Raw genomic sequence first — 12,982 nt, 5'->3', positions numbered from 1 at the left:
TCTCTCCCTTTATGTCCCAGTAGGTCAAACACACAATTTACTCATAACGAAGTGAGCACAGCAAAACCCCCGAACCATAAAGCAAATGGGATATGGATGCCCAGCACACAAGCCAGTACCACAATCCTGCTCAAGAGCTGTAGGTTATTATTATCACTGATGGTTTATACATAACCGTGATTCACAGATGTGCCCAGGGACAGGAATGCCAGGGGTGTCAGAGTTGTATGGGTTAATTTTGGGGAAATACCTGAGACATCATCAGCCCTATACACAGTTAGTAGCTTTGCCTCTAGGCGGGAGTAGATTCAGACATCATTTACAGGCAAGCCAAGTGAGCTGTGGCCATGAAGATACAAAGCACCTAAAGTGTGTTCAATTTACTTTGTTGAATTTGAGAACATCTGGGTCGATTGAAAATTGGCGTCAACCTATGATGGGCCTTGATGTCAAGAGTCAAAGCAAATATTTCAATCCTTAAATACTACAAAGGTATATTTCTACTTTTCGCTGGTACAGTCAGCATGTTACAGGTCCCTGACAGATTCATAACAGATTACCCCGACACTGTCCATAACCCAAACTGAGATGAAAGAGAAAATCAATAGTAACAGCCAAGAAAACTTAGGAAATGATTAAAAATTGAAAGGATTTGAACTTTCAGAAAACAGAAAGTATTATAAATGTTGACAATTATTCTTGTAAGAATAGATGTGTCAAAAGAGCAAATAGAAATTTAAGAAATAAATTTTGTTATCAGTAAGAATTTAATATCTGATAAAGTTAGTATGTAAAATCAATAAAGGATAAACTCTACCATAAATGGTCTGTGAGACCTGGTTCCCTATAAGTAAAAAGCATGAGGGAAATAAATACATAAGCATATATATACTCTTGAGATGGGAAACATTTCTGAAAAATAACACCAACACAGAAACAATAAGAAAAATATGATATAACAATTCAAATTTGGTTATGGCTAAAAGTTCCCTTACATAAAATGCTCTTTGAATATAACTGATGAACTGGAGGAAAATAGTCACAAAATATAAAAAGACAGTGTGTTGAAATGTTTAATTAAAAAGGCATAAATAGAAGTTCCTGTTGTGGCGCAGCAGAAACAAATCCCACCAGGAACCATGAGGTTGTGGGTTTAATCCCTGGCCACACTCAGTGGGTTAAAGATCTGGTGTTGCCATGAGCTGTGGTGTACACTGGCAGCTGTAGCCTCAGTTGTACCCCTAGCCTGGGAAACTCCATATGCCAAAGGTGTGGCCTAAAAAGACAAAAGGAAAAAAAGGACACATAAGTAAATACTCTGATGAGTACACAAAATGGTCCTAACTTATTGAGGAAAAAATACTTTATGTAATTTATATAATCTCTCTCTCTTGCCACATACGCACAGACGAAATGTGAGCTGGTTACAAATGCCTAAAATAATCATTGGTATGGATTTGATTTTCTTCTTTACATTTGTTGCTTGTTCTGCAATTTTCCACAACTCCTATATTTATAATAAGAACAAGTATTAAAATATATTAAACTTTGATCCTAAAGAATAAAGAAGAGAGATAAAAAAGAGGGAAAATGACAGGGAGAGAATGAAAGGTAGAGAATGACGGGAGAACAGACTCAGGCTTTCCTGACTTTTACCTACTGGATGTGTGACCCTTGGAAAGTTAGTAATCCTTCAGATGCCTCACCTATAAATGGGGCGTATAACGCTTACCACCTCATACAGTGGTTTCAGGGATTGAATGACATAAAGGCCTTAAAACAGTGAGCGATCAATAAATGTTGGTAGTTGTCATTCCCATGATCATTCCTCACTGTAAACGAAAAACTAAGGCAGAACTAAAACAAAAGGACCCAGGAGTTCTTCCAACTACCATATGCTCCACCAATCCAATTCCTGGGCATGTATGTTGAGAAAACCATGATTCACCAAGATACATCCACCTCAATGTTCACTGCAGCGCTGTTTACAATACCTAAGACATAGAATTAACCTGAATGTCCATCAACAGAGGATTTGATAAAGAAGACATTTTGCATATATACAATGGAATATTGCTCAGCCATAAAAAAGAATGAAATAATGCTATTTGCAGCAACATGGATGGACATGGAGATTATCATACAGAGTGAAGTAAGTCAGAGAAAGACAAATATCATATGAGAACACTAATATGTGGAATCTAATTTAAAATGATACAAAATCATTTACGAAATAGATGGAATTCCTGTTGTGGTGCAGCAGGTTAAGGATCTGGCATTGTCTCTGAGGTGGTACAGGATCAATCCCTGACCTAGTGCAATGGGTTAAAGATCTAACATTGCCACAGTTGGGGCATGGATCACAGCTGTGGCTTCAATTGGATCTCTGGCTCAGGAACTAATATATGCTGCATGTGCAGCCAGAAAAAAAAAAAAACTTAACAAAAACAGGCTCAATTTTTCGAAACCAAACTGTGGGGAGAGGGATAAGTTAGGGGTTGGGACTGATGTGTATACACTACTCTATATAAAATAGGTAACAAGCACCTACTGTACAGCACAGGGAAATCTACTCAATACTGTGCCACAACATACATGGGAAAAGAATCAGAATAGATATATGTATATGTACAAATATGTACAACTGATTCACTTTGCTGCACACCTGAAACTAACACAACCTTGTCAGTCAACTCTACTCCAATTAAACTGTTTTAAAAATGAGTTCCTAAATTACATGGTCTCTAAGCCTAAACTCAGAATATTGTTAATAAATGACTGCATTTATTTCCATGCTATTTTGTCATCTCCCATTCAGCAAAATTGTAAACTCCCAATGCTGCTTTTATGCTCCATCAACACCAACTACAATTGAAGTGATGGTACTCTCACTACAAATAATATGTGGACTATGGAGATGCTATGCTATTTAATGATAAGCATCTCATGTACTGATATTTACATAATTAAATAAATACATTATACATACATTAGGAAATGGTTCTTTTACTCCCTTTTGAATATGAAAGTAAAAAGATATTTGTTTAATTTAAATTTATGGTTTTATTAAATTTAAAATCTTTCTGTTTACTCTTACAATAGAGTGCTGCTAATATGCTTCTCAGACAATTTGTCCAAGATGAGTAGGAATCAAGGAAAATATTTTGAAAATAAAAACTCTCACACACAACATCCCCAAAACATCAACATAATTATTCAAGTCAGTAAAACCACATCAAGCTTTTGCCCAATATCTTGCTATGAAATTCTTCACTTTCTTAATACCTTTTGAAACAGACACAGCCACAACTAAGCATTCTGTGTAACCCAGCATTCCCAGAAAAGAATTCAATTCACTACTCTTCAGAGTAGTGCATTGTTTTACTTATTCATGAAAAAAAATCATAGAAATTCTATTGTTAGAATTTGGTAAACTACAGGAAAGGCAAATGTATTCTGAATGTATTCACTCTTTTCAATTAATAATTCTTAGCATGTGTTTGTCATGTCTTAAGAAAATATTTAGAAGAAAAAAATGACTGATGTAAATATTGGTTGGAGATTTCACTATGGAGATAGAGCTAATCAAAACTTTGTCCAAAGCTGACATGGTCATTTGTCAGGCTGTACAGGGTACAAACTAAAGTGAAGAAAGCCAGGAATGGGGCTGGATGAAGAACAAGATAAGTAAAAGACAGTTCAAGTGACAGCTAAACCAACACTACCTGTGCTGGGACTGGGCATCTCTGATAACTGTGTCACCTGTATCATCAGACCCCCAAGGTATCCATCATGAGAGGGGAGAGATATTTGAAATATTTCCGAAGGCCAGTGCAGTGGTACTTGAGGACTTTGTCATACCATTATGGAGAAACTATGAATCCAAGCTGCATATTGAAAAGGAAATCAAATTAATTATTTTTTTAAAAGAGCATTCTCGGAAAAAGTAAATTGAAAGGGTCCATGGGATGGATAAAGTTTGGAAACACAGACAAGCATTTTCAATCTTGGGAAATTTCCCTGAATTGAAGTAAATTCATATTTTAAGTCAGCAGTCGATTCACTTGTACAAGGTGTTGGGTTCCATAGACAGGATTTCATTTGATTTTACAGGATCGTATCGCCCCACGTTTTCAGGGGGAAAAATGGAAGGTAACAGAGTTCAAGATTACATTCTTGAGAAACCGCACAACTAGTCCTCAACATTTGTCTCCCACAGCAGAGTGAGGACCTGAAATTTTAGGGTAGTGATCGTCCTTTCACTGAAAGTCAGAGAATTGGGGTCAGGAGAAAGAACCTGAGGAAGAGCTCTAAGAGGGGGGTATGGACACGAGGAGGGGGGAAGAGTTGAAGAATGAAAGAAACAGGACTATAAACTTTGCTCCATGAACGTCCTCCTAAAAGAATCACATGGCTATGGAGATAGCACAGAACCCACAGTTCTCTGTAAAGCTCACCCTCTCACCTTGACTCCATTCCCAAGAGGACAGAGTTCTTGTCAAAGGTTGACACTGTGTATTTCATTCTCCCCTAAAAGTTTTCAAGTGGGCCCTATGGCCCTTCAAGGTGGGAACTGTGTCCACGAGCTGGCTGTCCACCCACAGCCAGAGAGATGCTCACAGGGGGGTTACTCTTAAATGTGGTACTACAGGCAGAGGTGAAAGGAGAAGGACAATTAGGGAGAGGAACCTCTCCAGGTACTTGCTCTCTGGAGTCACGGTTGTCATGGAGATTTTGTCCCTGCTAATTTCATGCTCCAGTTTGCCATGTCCCTTCTGGATCCATTCCCTACTTCCCAATAGTCCAATCATAATCTTAGGATCATAGCTTTTCTTTTAATGAACTTGAAGTCATTAGAGCTAGAAAGACCCAGGGACTTTTTAGTCCAATACCATCATTTTCCAGGTGACGGCCTGAAGCCTGTAGAGCTAAGGGATTTGTCAAGATGACAAAGCAAGCTGGTAAGAATAACTTGAAAACCCTATGTTAAGCATGTGCACTTCCTGTTTACTAAGTAGTTTTTTATACACATATACACATACACACATACTCTATTATATATATAATGTGTGTGGGTTTGTGTGTGTGTGTATGTATGTATATATATATACACACAGGAGTTCCCATTGTGCCTCAGCGGGTTAAGAACCCGACTAGTATCCATGAGGACGCAGGTTTGATACCTCACCTTCTTCCGTGGGTTAAGCATCCTGCTGCCTCAAGCTGTGGCATAGGTCACAGATGCAGCTTGTATCCTGTGGCCATTACGTACACCTGCAGCTAGTACTTAGAGTCTACCCCTACCCTGGGAACTTCTGTATGCAATGGGTGTGGCCCTAAAAATAATTAAGTAAGTAATTTAAAATAAGAATTTAAAAAATAGCTATATAGACACGGCTCGGATCCCATGTTGCTATGGCTCTGGCGTAGGCCAGCAGCTACAGCACTGATTAGACCCCTAGCCCAGGAACCTCCATGTGATGCAGGAGTGGCCCCAGAAAAAGACAAAAAGACAAAAAAAAACACCCTATATATATATACAGACATTTTCTCAAATATATTACCTGAAATGATTATCACAGCAGCCCTGTGAGGCAGACAAAACATGATTTCCCATGACAAGTGAGGAAATTGAGGCAAGAAGGTATACAAAAATTAAAAAAAGCTAATTCATGGCAGGGCCACAAATTATTATGGTTACACTCATGAGCATTGGTATCAACATATCACAAATTGGGGTTGGAGTCTGGTTTTTCCACTTGAGTGCTGAGTGACCTTGAGCAAATGAACCACCCTAAGCCTCAGAATTATCACTTCAGTTTTCATAAAATGGAACTGAGAGTAGGAGCTATTTCATTGAGTAGCTCTTCCTAGACAGAATCAAATTACGGAATGCTCATAAATCATTATGTAGAGTATCTATTACACAGCATGCCTTCTATTAATAGTAGGTGTGAGGTTTTCTGAATTGGATTTCTCTCAATACATTATGCTGCATTACTGTGTTCATTAACCTATCTACCTGAGCTCATTTCCGTAAATTTTTTTTTCTTAATTTTAGTGGTGCACATCTATTCTGCCCAACTAGGAATGTTTTAGAAAGGTCCCACCCCAATTTTATCTACTTCAGCTAATCTTACTTCCAGTGAAAATGGGGTGGGTGGGCAAAGAGCTAAATATATTCTTTTATTCTTGCTAATATGCTAGTAGTTTCATATTCCCATGATAAAAGCTAGTCATATAATCATTGAAACCAAACAGATTCTTCTTCTCTTCAAGAGGTAGTTTTTAGTTAAAGAAAACAGAAAAAAAAAGTTATTGATCCCCTTGCAAGCATCAGATGCTGTCAGTGGTCTCAGGGTTACAATGGTTCCTAAAGCATGGTCTCATCCTCAAGGAATGTGCAGTGTCACTGAGAGTTCTGATTCCTACACAGATGCAGTCAGTGATGTAGGTGTCCTGCCAAAGGCCAGAAGAGGCTGCCTATAGGGAAAGGCACCTGACTTCCCTTGAGAAGCATGAGTGAGAGGTGGGACTCTGAACCTCTTGAAATGCAGATGCCTCAACTTTGAGATGAAGACAATAATAGTCAAACATAAAGCCTTATGAGAATCAGATGGGAGAATTCAAGGAAACCATCCCATCTCAGAGATTTTTTTCATACTTCTAAAAGCCTGTCCTTAAGTTATTGAACATTTGCTCACCCCACCTGCCTCAATAAGCATTGCTCCACTTCTTCAGCCTTCTTTCTAGAAGACTGTGACTCCTGTTTAGAATTGGAAACCCACAGAATTGATCCCTTTATCTTCACGGAATGACTTTGGTTTGTCTCATGTTATACATTGTGTCTTCAAGCCTCTTTTTTCTTTCTGAGATAAGTATAGCTACCCCAGCTCTCTTTTGGCTTCCAGGTACATGAATTTCCCCTTTTTCTATCCCCTCACTTTTATTCCATGTGTGTCCTTAAAGTTGTCATGAGTCTTTTATAAGCAGCATGTAGTTGGGCATGGCTTCTTTATCCATTCACTACTCAGTGGGTTTGACTGGAAATGTTAGGGCTATTACCTTTAAAGTAGTATTGATAGGTAGGACTTACAATTGCGGTTTAGTGAATCTTTTTCTGGCTGTTTTAGAATCCCTTTGTTGCTTTCTTCTCTTGCCCTCTCCCTTTGTACTTTGTTGATTTGGGGTAGTGGTACGCTTAGCTTCATTTCTCTTTACCTTGTGTGAATTTACTACAGATTTTGGTTTTGAGCTAACTGTAAGGTTTCATTCAATATCTTATATCAATGAACATAGAGGTTATCATACTACGTGAAGAAAATCAGACAGAGAAATACAAATATCATAGCTATCACTTATATGTGGAAACTGAAAAATGATAAAAATGAATTATTTACAAAACAGACAGAGAAAACAAACTTATGGTTACCAAAGGGGAAAATGGATGAGAGATAATCAAGAGTTTTGGATGAAAATATACGCATTAATAAATATAAGATAGAGAAAGAGCAATGACCTGCCATATAGCACAGGGAACTATATTCAATATACTGTAATAACCTATAACGGAAACATATCTGAAAAGAAATATATACGTGAAACTGAATCACTTCATTATACACTCAAAACTAACAAACCATTGTAAATCAAACATGCTCTGATTTTTTTAAAAGATCTTAAACTATTAATGGTCTATATTAAAATGATAACTTAAGTTCAAATACACTCAAAAACTATACTTTACCATTCTCTCCCACATTTTATGTTTTTGATGTAACAATCCACATCATTTTACCTGTGCATCCATTAAATTTATTGTAGTGGTACTTATTTTTACCTATTTTCTCTCTTAATATTTGTACTAGATTTATGATTGCTATATCAGCATGATTACTGCACTAGAATGTTCTGAATTTAGCAATATGTTACCCCCACTAATCATTTATATTATCATGTTTCTCGTTATTTATTAGTGAGATTTTATTTCAGCTTGAAAAGTTTCCTTTAACACTTCTGGTAAAGTCAATCGAGTGGTGACAAATTCATCAGATTTGCTTTTCTCATCACATGAAAAATGTTAATTTGGTAGGATGATCCTGGTGGTTATGTTACCCAGCGGTAAATATTCCAAACATAATGGGAGCGAGGTTTCAATCCCACAATATAACAAATTGCTATTGACTGTGACATGGATTTTTGGATACCACCTCCAACAGAAATCCCCTCCTGACACTAGATGCAAAAAACTACACCATCAGATTCATAAGTAATGAATATGCATTATGATATGATAACTGCATATATCCTTCCATTCCTCTTCATGATTCAAATCACCTCCTCCTTCCTTGGACTACACCTGGTGGAGATTCAGATGTGGTCAGAGACGTATCAGATAATAAGCACTGAAAGAGGCCTTACACAAACATAAGATATCCCAGACTACCCTCCGTGGGAGGCACAGTCAGGCCAAATGTAGACCTTGTTTCTGACCAAGGGTATATTCCCTCTCTCTGTTCATGTTCATTCTGGTCAGAAACACACAACAAACAATTGTCACCACCATGTCTAGGTTATGCTACATCAAAATATTTGGGAGACAAGTTTTCCACAATCCTGGGACTTCTGTCACATGTCTCTCCTTTAGGGGCATAAATCTAAGATTGGACAGACATCATCTTGGAGGAAAAAAGGAAGCAGAAAAGTTCTAAACATTGATGTTTCATGAATACTTGCTGATAGATGAATAAATGTTGAAACCACACTACACGTAGAATGAAAATAATGGGCCTCAAGGACTGAAAGATATTTTGTCTGTGCAGCAGAATATAGCTGTTGGTCCATTTTGGCATATGATCTCTGTCACATTAAACCTTTTTGGTCCAAGGCACTATGAATTTTGATATTCTCCATTCATGTGAATATTATTGTGTGTTAAGCTGATTCTAACAGGACAAACCTGTCAGACGTCACAATCTGTTACCTCAGCAACACTCTTTCCCTTTTGCAATCTCTTCAAGGCATCTTTGATTTCTTTGTTCCTCAGACTGTATATCAAAGGGTTCAACATGGGAATCACCACAGTGTAGAAGACGGAGGCAAATCTGTCAAAGCTGGAGGAACTACCAGAGCTGAAACTCAAATAGACAAACATACCTGAGGTGTAGAAGAGGGTAACTGCTGTCAAGTGAGAAGCACAGGTGTTGAAAGCCTTGGACCAGCCTTTAGTGGAAGTGATCTTCATGATGGAGATGACAATGTAGACATAGGAGATCATGATAACCAGGGCATTTATTATCCCAAAGATCATTGTTGATATAGCAGTCAAGAGTCGTACAAAGAACGTGTCAGAGCAGGAAAGAACCAACAGCTGCGGCAGGTCACAGAAGAAGTGTTGAATGACATTAGGCCCACAGAAGTGGAGCTGAAGCATCGCACACACGTGGAACAGAGAACTAGAGAGTCCAGCCATATAGGACCCCAGCACCATCCGACCACAGAGAGAGGGTGACATGATGGATGAATAGAGGAGTGGGTTACAAATGGCAGCATAGCGGTCATAAGCCATGACTGTCATGAGACAAGACTCGCTCAGTCCCATGGTTGAAAACACAAAGTATTGAATGGCACAACCCACAACAGTGATAGTTGGCTTTGCCTGGAAGAAGTCATAGAGCATCTTGGGGGCTGTAGAGCTCACATAGCAGATGTCTATAAAGGACAGATTACTGAGGAAGAAGTACATGGGTATGTGGAGGTGGGAATCCATCCTTATCAAGACAATGAGACACAGATTCCAAGTCAGAGTCAAAATATATATCACCAGGAACACCACAAAGAGGGCTGCTCTGATATGGGGAAAATCTGAGAATCCCAAGAGGATAAAATGGATGATACGTGTAGTATTTTCTCCCCCATTCATTGGCTTTGTACTCCTGAAGTCAGAAAAGAAAGAGAATGCATTGCTGACTCAGGTGAAATGGTAACATTACAAATCTAATACACGCCATATTTTTCCTCCATTGAGCCCTAGCAAAGGGAATATCCTTCACTGCCTTGGGGTAAAGAACTCAGCTTTTCTTCTTAAATTGTCAGCAAATACCTTCTCATAGCCTCAGGTTCTCAGTTATTTCAGGAGTTCTCATGACAATTTATAAAAGTACTTAAGATGTTGACTGAAAAGTCTTAAAAAAGCAATATAAATTCTGTGATTACTATATAAAAGAGTATATCATTGATTAAATTTACAGGTTGAAAAAAGGAAGGTGTCACTTTGCTGTACAGCAGAAGTTGGCACAATATTATAAATCAACTATATTTTAAGATTAAGTAATTAATATGAGTTTTTTAATGATATCTCATAATTCAGGATATAACTGGTGCTTTATAATAGTATTGCATAAGTACCATCATTTCACAATAATTTTGAAAGAGCTCTTCTCTCCCAAATGACCATCTAGATATATTTTCACATTCTCTTCTTTTACTCATAAGAAAAATTACTCTGTCTACAATAAAGTCTCAAGATTTTTGCAAACATATTCAATCAAACAGCTCCTAAGTGGCCTAGAAATTTTTACCATGATTTATAATCCTGATAATATCTTGGAGGGACAGAGTCTGTTTGCCCCATTAAGTTATGAAGTAAGTCTTCTTAGGGAAGACTTTCTACAAAACATTCCAAAGGGAAGTTAGTACGACTCACTACTGGCGCCAACTTTTGTCCTAATTGCATGAATTTTTCACTTTAGGAAGCAGCATAGAACTGTGGTTAAGTTCTAAAATCTAAGACTTTAGATTTTAAGTTCTGAGTGTCATAATCAATATAACAACATAGATCATTCCTGACTTCGGTCCTCTTACCTGAAAAAAAAAAAACTAGTAACTATTCATAGGCAAGATACCAATGTTAAAATTCTAAAACAAAGGATGAAGGTAGAGCATCCCCCCTGGGCCACAGAGTCCACGAAGGACCACATGAAAAGAATAGAGGAGCAGCTACACTCTGACCTCACTGCCTCTCCCCTCTGCTGCTTCAGGGCTCCACCAAAGTGGCCCCTCGGGGCCCATGGTTTTCCACCACATTGGACAGCACAGAAGAAGCAGATACATTTCTAGAAATGTACAACCTAGGAAAACTGAATCAGAAAAAAAACAGAATAGAAAGTCTGAACAGAACAATAACTAGTAAGGAGACTGAATCAGTAGTCAGAAACCTCCCAACAAAGAAAAGCCCTGGACAAGAAGGCTTCATGGTAGATTGCACCCAACATTTAAAAAATTAATGCCAATCCTTTTCAAACTCTTCCAAAAAAAAAAAAAACTGGACAGAAAGGAGCATTTTCTTTCCTTTTTTTTATTACTCAAATGAATTTATCACATCTGTAGTTATATAATGATGATAACAATCCAATTTCACAGGATTAGAAAGGAACCTTTCCAAAGGCATTTTACAAAGCCAGTATTACTTTGATGGCAAAGCAAAATAAGGACACTACCAGGGAAGAAAACTACAGGTCATTATCCTTGGTTACTAGAGATTTTTAAAGTCTCAACGAAATATTAGCAAACAAAATGCAGCAGCACATACAAAGGATCCTACCATGACCAGGTAGGGTTCATTCTTGGGATGCAAGAATGGGTCAACATACGCAAAGCAATAAATGTGACACATCACATTAACAGAATGAAATATAAAAATCATAGAGTCCTCGCAATAAATGCACTAAAAGCTTTGGACAAATTCAAAGAGAAATCATGATAAAAACTCTCAGCAAGTGAGGTAGAAGGAATTTACCTCAACATAGTAAAGGCCATGAGAACATGCCTGCATCTAACACCACACTCAGTGGTAAATGATTGAAAGCTTTTTCTCCAAAGACCAGAGATAAGACAAGGGTGACCACTGTGCACATTCCTACACAACATTGTACTTGAAGTCCAAGCCAGTCCAATCAGGCAAGAAGGAGTGAAACAATGAATGAATGAATAAATAAATGGCATCAGAATTGAAATTTCTCCTCTTTGCAGATGATATGATTTTTTAATATAGACAGTCTTAAAGACTCCACTCAAAACCTGTCAGATTAAACAAGCCAAAAAATTGTCATGGAATCACAAATACCCTAAGCAGACAAAGTAATCCTGAGAAAGAGAACCACGCTGGAGGCATTATGCTTCCTGATTTTTACCTACTGGCTCTGTGACCCTTAGCAAGTTATTAACCTTTCTCTGCCTTCACTGCCTCATTTGCCAGTAAGGCTAATAAGATCTGCCAACTTGGAATTCCTGTTGAGACTCAGTGGAAACAAAGCCAACCAGGATCCCTGAGGATGTGGATTTTATTCCTGGCCCATCTCAGTGCTTAAGGATCCAGCATATCTGTGAGCTGTGGTGTAGATCACAAACACAGGTTGTATCTAGCATTGCTATGGTGTAGACTGGCAGTTGCAACTCTGATCCCCTAACCCAGGATTTTCCATATGCCATAGCTGTGGCCCTAAAATAAAAACATTTACCAGCACATAGGGGGCTAGTGCTTCAGGGACTGAATGACCTAAAGAGCTTATCAAAACCTTTTCCAAATCAGACCTACTAAGGACATGGTCACTTGTGAGGTCATGCAGGGAACAAAATCAGGTCAAGAAAGCCAGGAATGGTGCTGGGTGAAGACTAACAATGTGAAGCAAAAGAAGATTAAAAGGGACACTTAGACCAACACTACCTGGGCTCGGAGGGGGGCAACTCTGATATCTCTGCCACCCACCCTAGAGTCTCCAGACCTCACGTTCTCCAAGATAATTACTTTAAAGGGCCAATGGAATTATGTATGATATTTATTCAAATCTTTAACAGCATCCTGCTTGGCTTAGCTGTACGGTAATTATGAATCAAAGCTGTATGTTTAAATGGAAATCAAATTAATGATTATTACATAAAAACAGATCTGCAAATAAGTATATTAAATTATAAGTGGGATGAA

At 38.1% G+C, this 12,982-nt stretch overlaps 2 protein-coding genes across 2 annotated transcripts in view; both read right to left on the bottom strand.

Moving 5' to 3' along the window:
- The window catches only part of LOC110259117 (olfactory receptor 5AN1-like), a 30,378-nt gene extending 19,619 nt beyond the window's left edge, over positions 1-10,759 (bottom strand). The window contains exons 1-2 of the transcript XR_014839185.1: positions 10,581-10,759; positions 9,572-9,935 (exon numbers count right to left, since the gene is read on the bottom strand). The gene's annotated coding sequence lies outside the window, so the exon portion shown is untranslated. The remainder of the gene's footprint in view (positions 1-9,571; positions 9,936-10,580) is intronic.
- LOC100516591 (olfactory receptor 5AN1-like) lies at positions 8,963-9,769 on the bottom strand. Its single transcript, XM_021085462.2, has one exon. It carries the CDS (start codon positions 9,767-9,769, stop codon positions 8,963-8,965), a length of 807 nt encoding a protein of 268 aa, XP_020941121.2.
- Positions 10,760-12,982: the final 2,223 nt, after the last annotated feature.

The sequence above is a fragment of the Sus scrofa genome, chromosome 2 (assembly GCF_054392235.1).
Source record: "Sus scrofa isolate SSC_HxYL_T2T_F1_AM1 chromosome 2, Sscrofa_HxYL_maternal_Yorkshire_Landrace_v2.0, whole genome shotgun sequence".
Taxonomy (NCBI): Eukaryota; Metazoa; Chordata; class Mammalia; order Artiodactyla; family Suidae; genus Sus; species Sus scrofa.
Note: the sequence above shows the minus strand (reverse complement) of the source record. Positions and strands in the feature narration are given on the sequence as shown.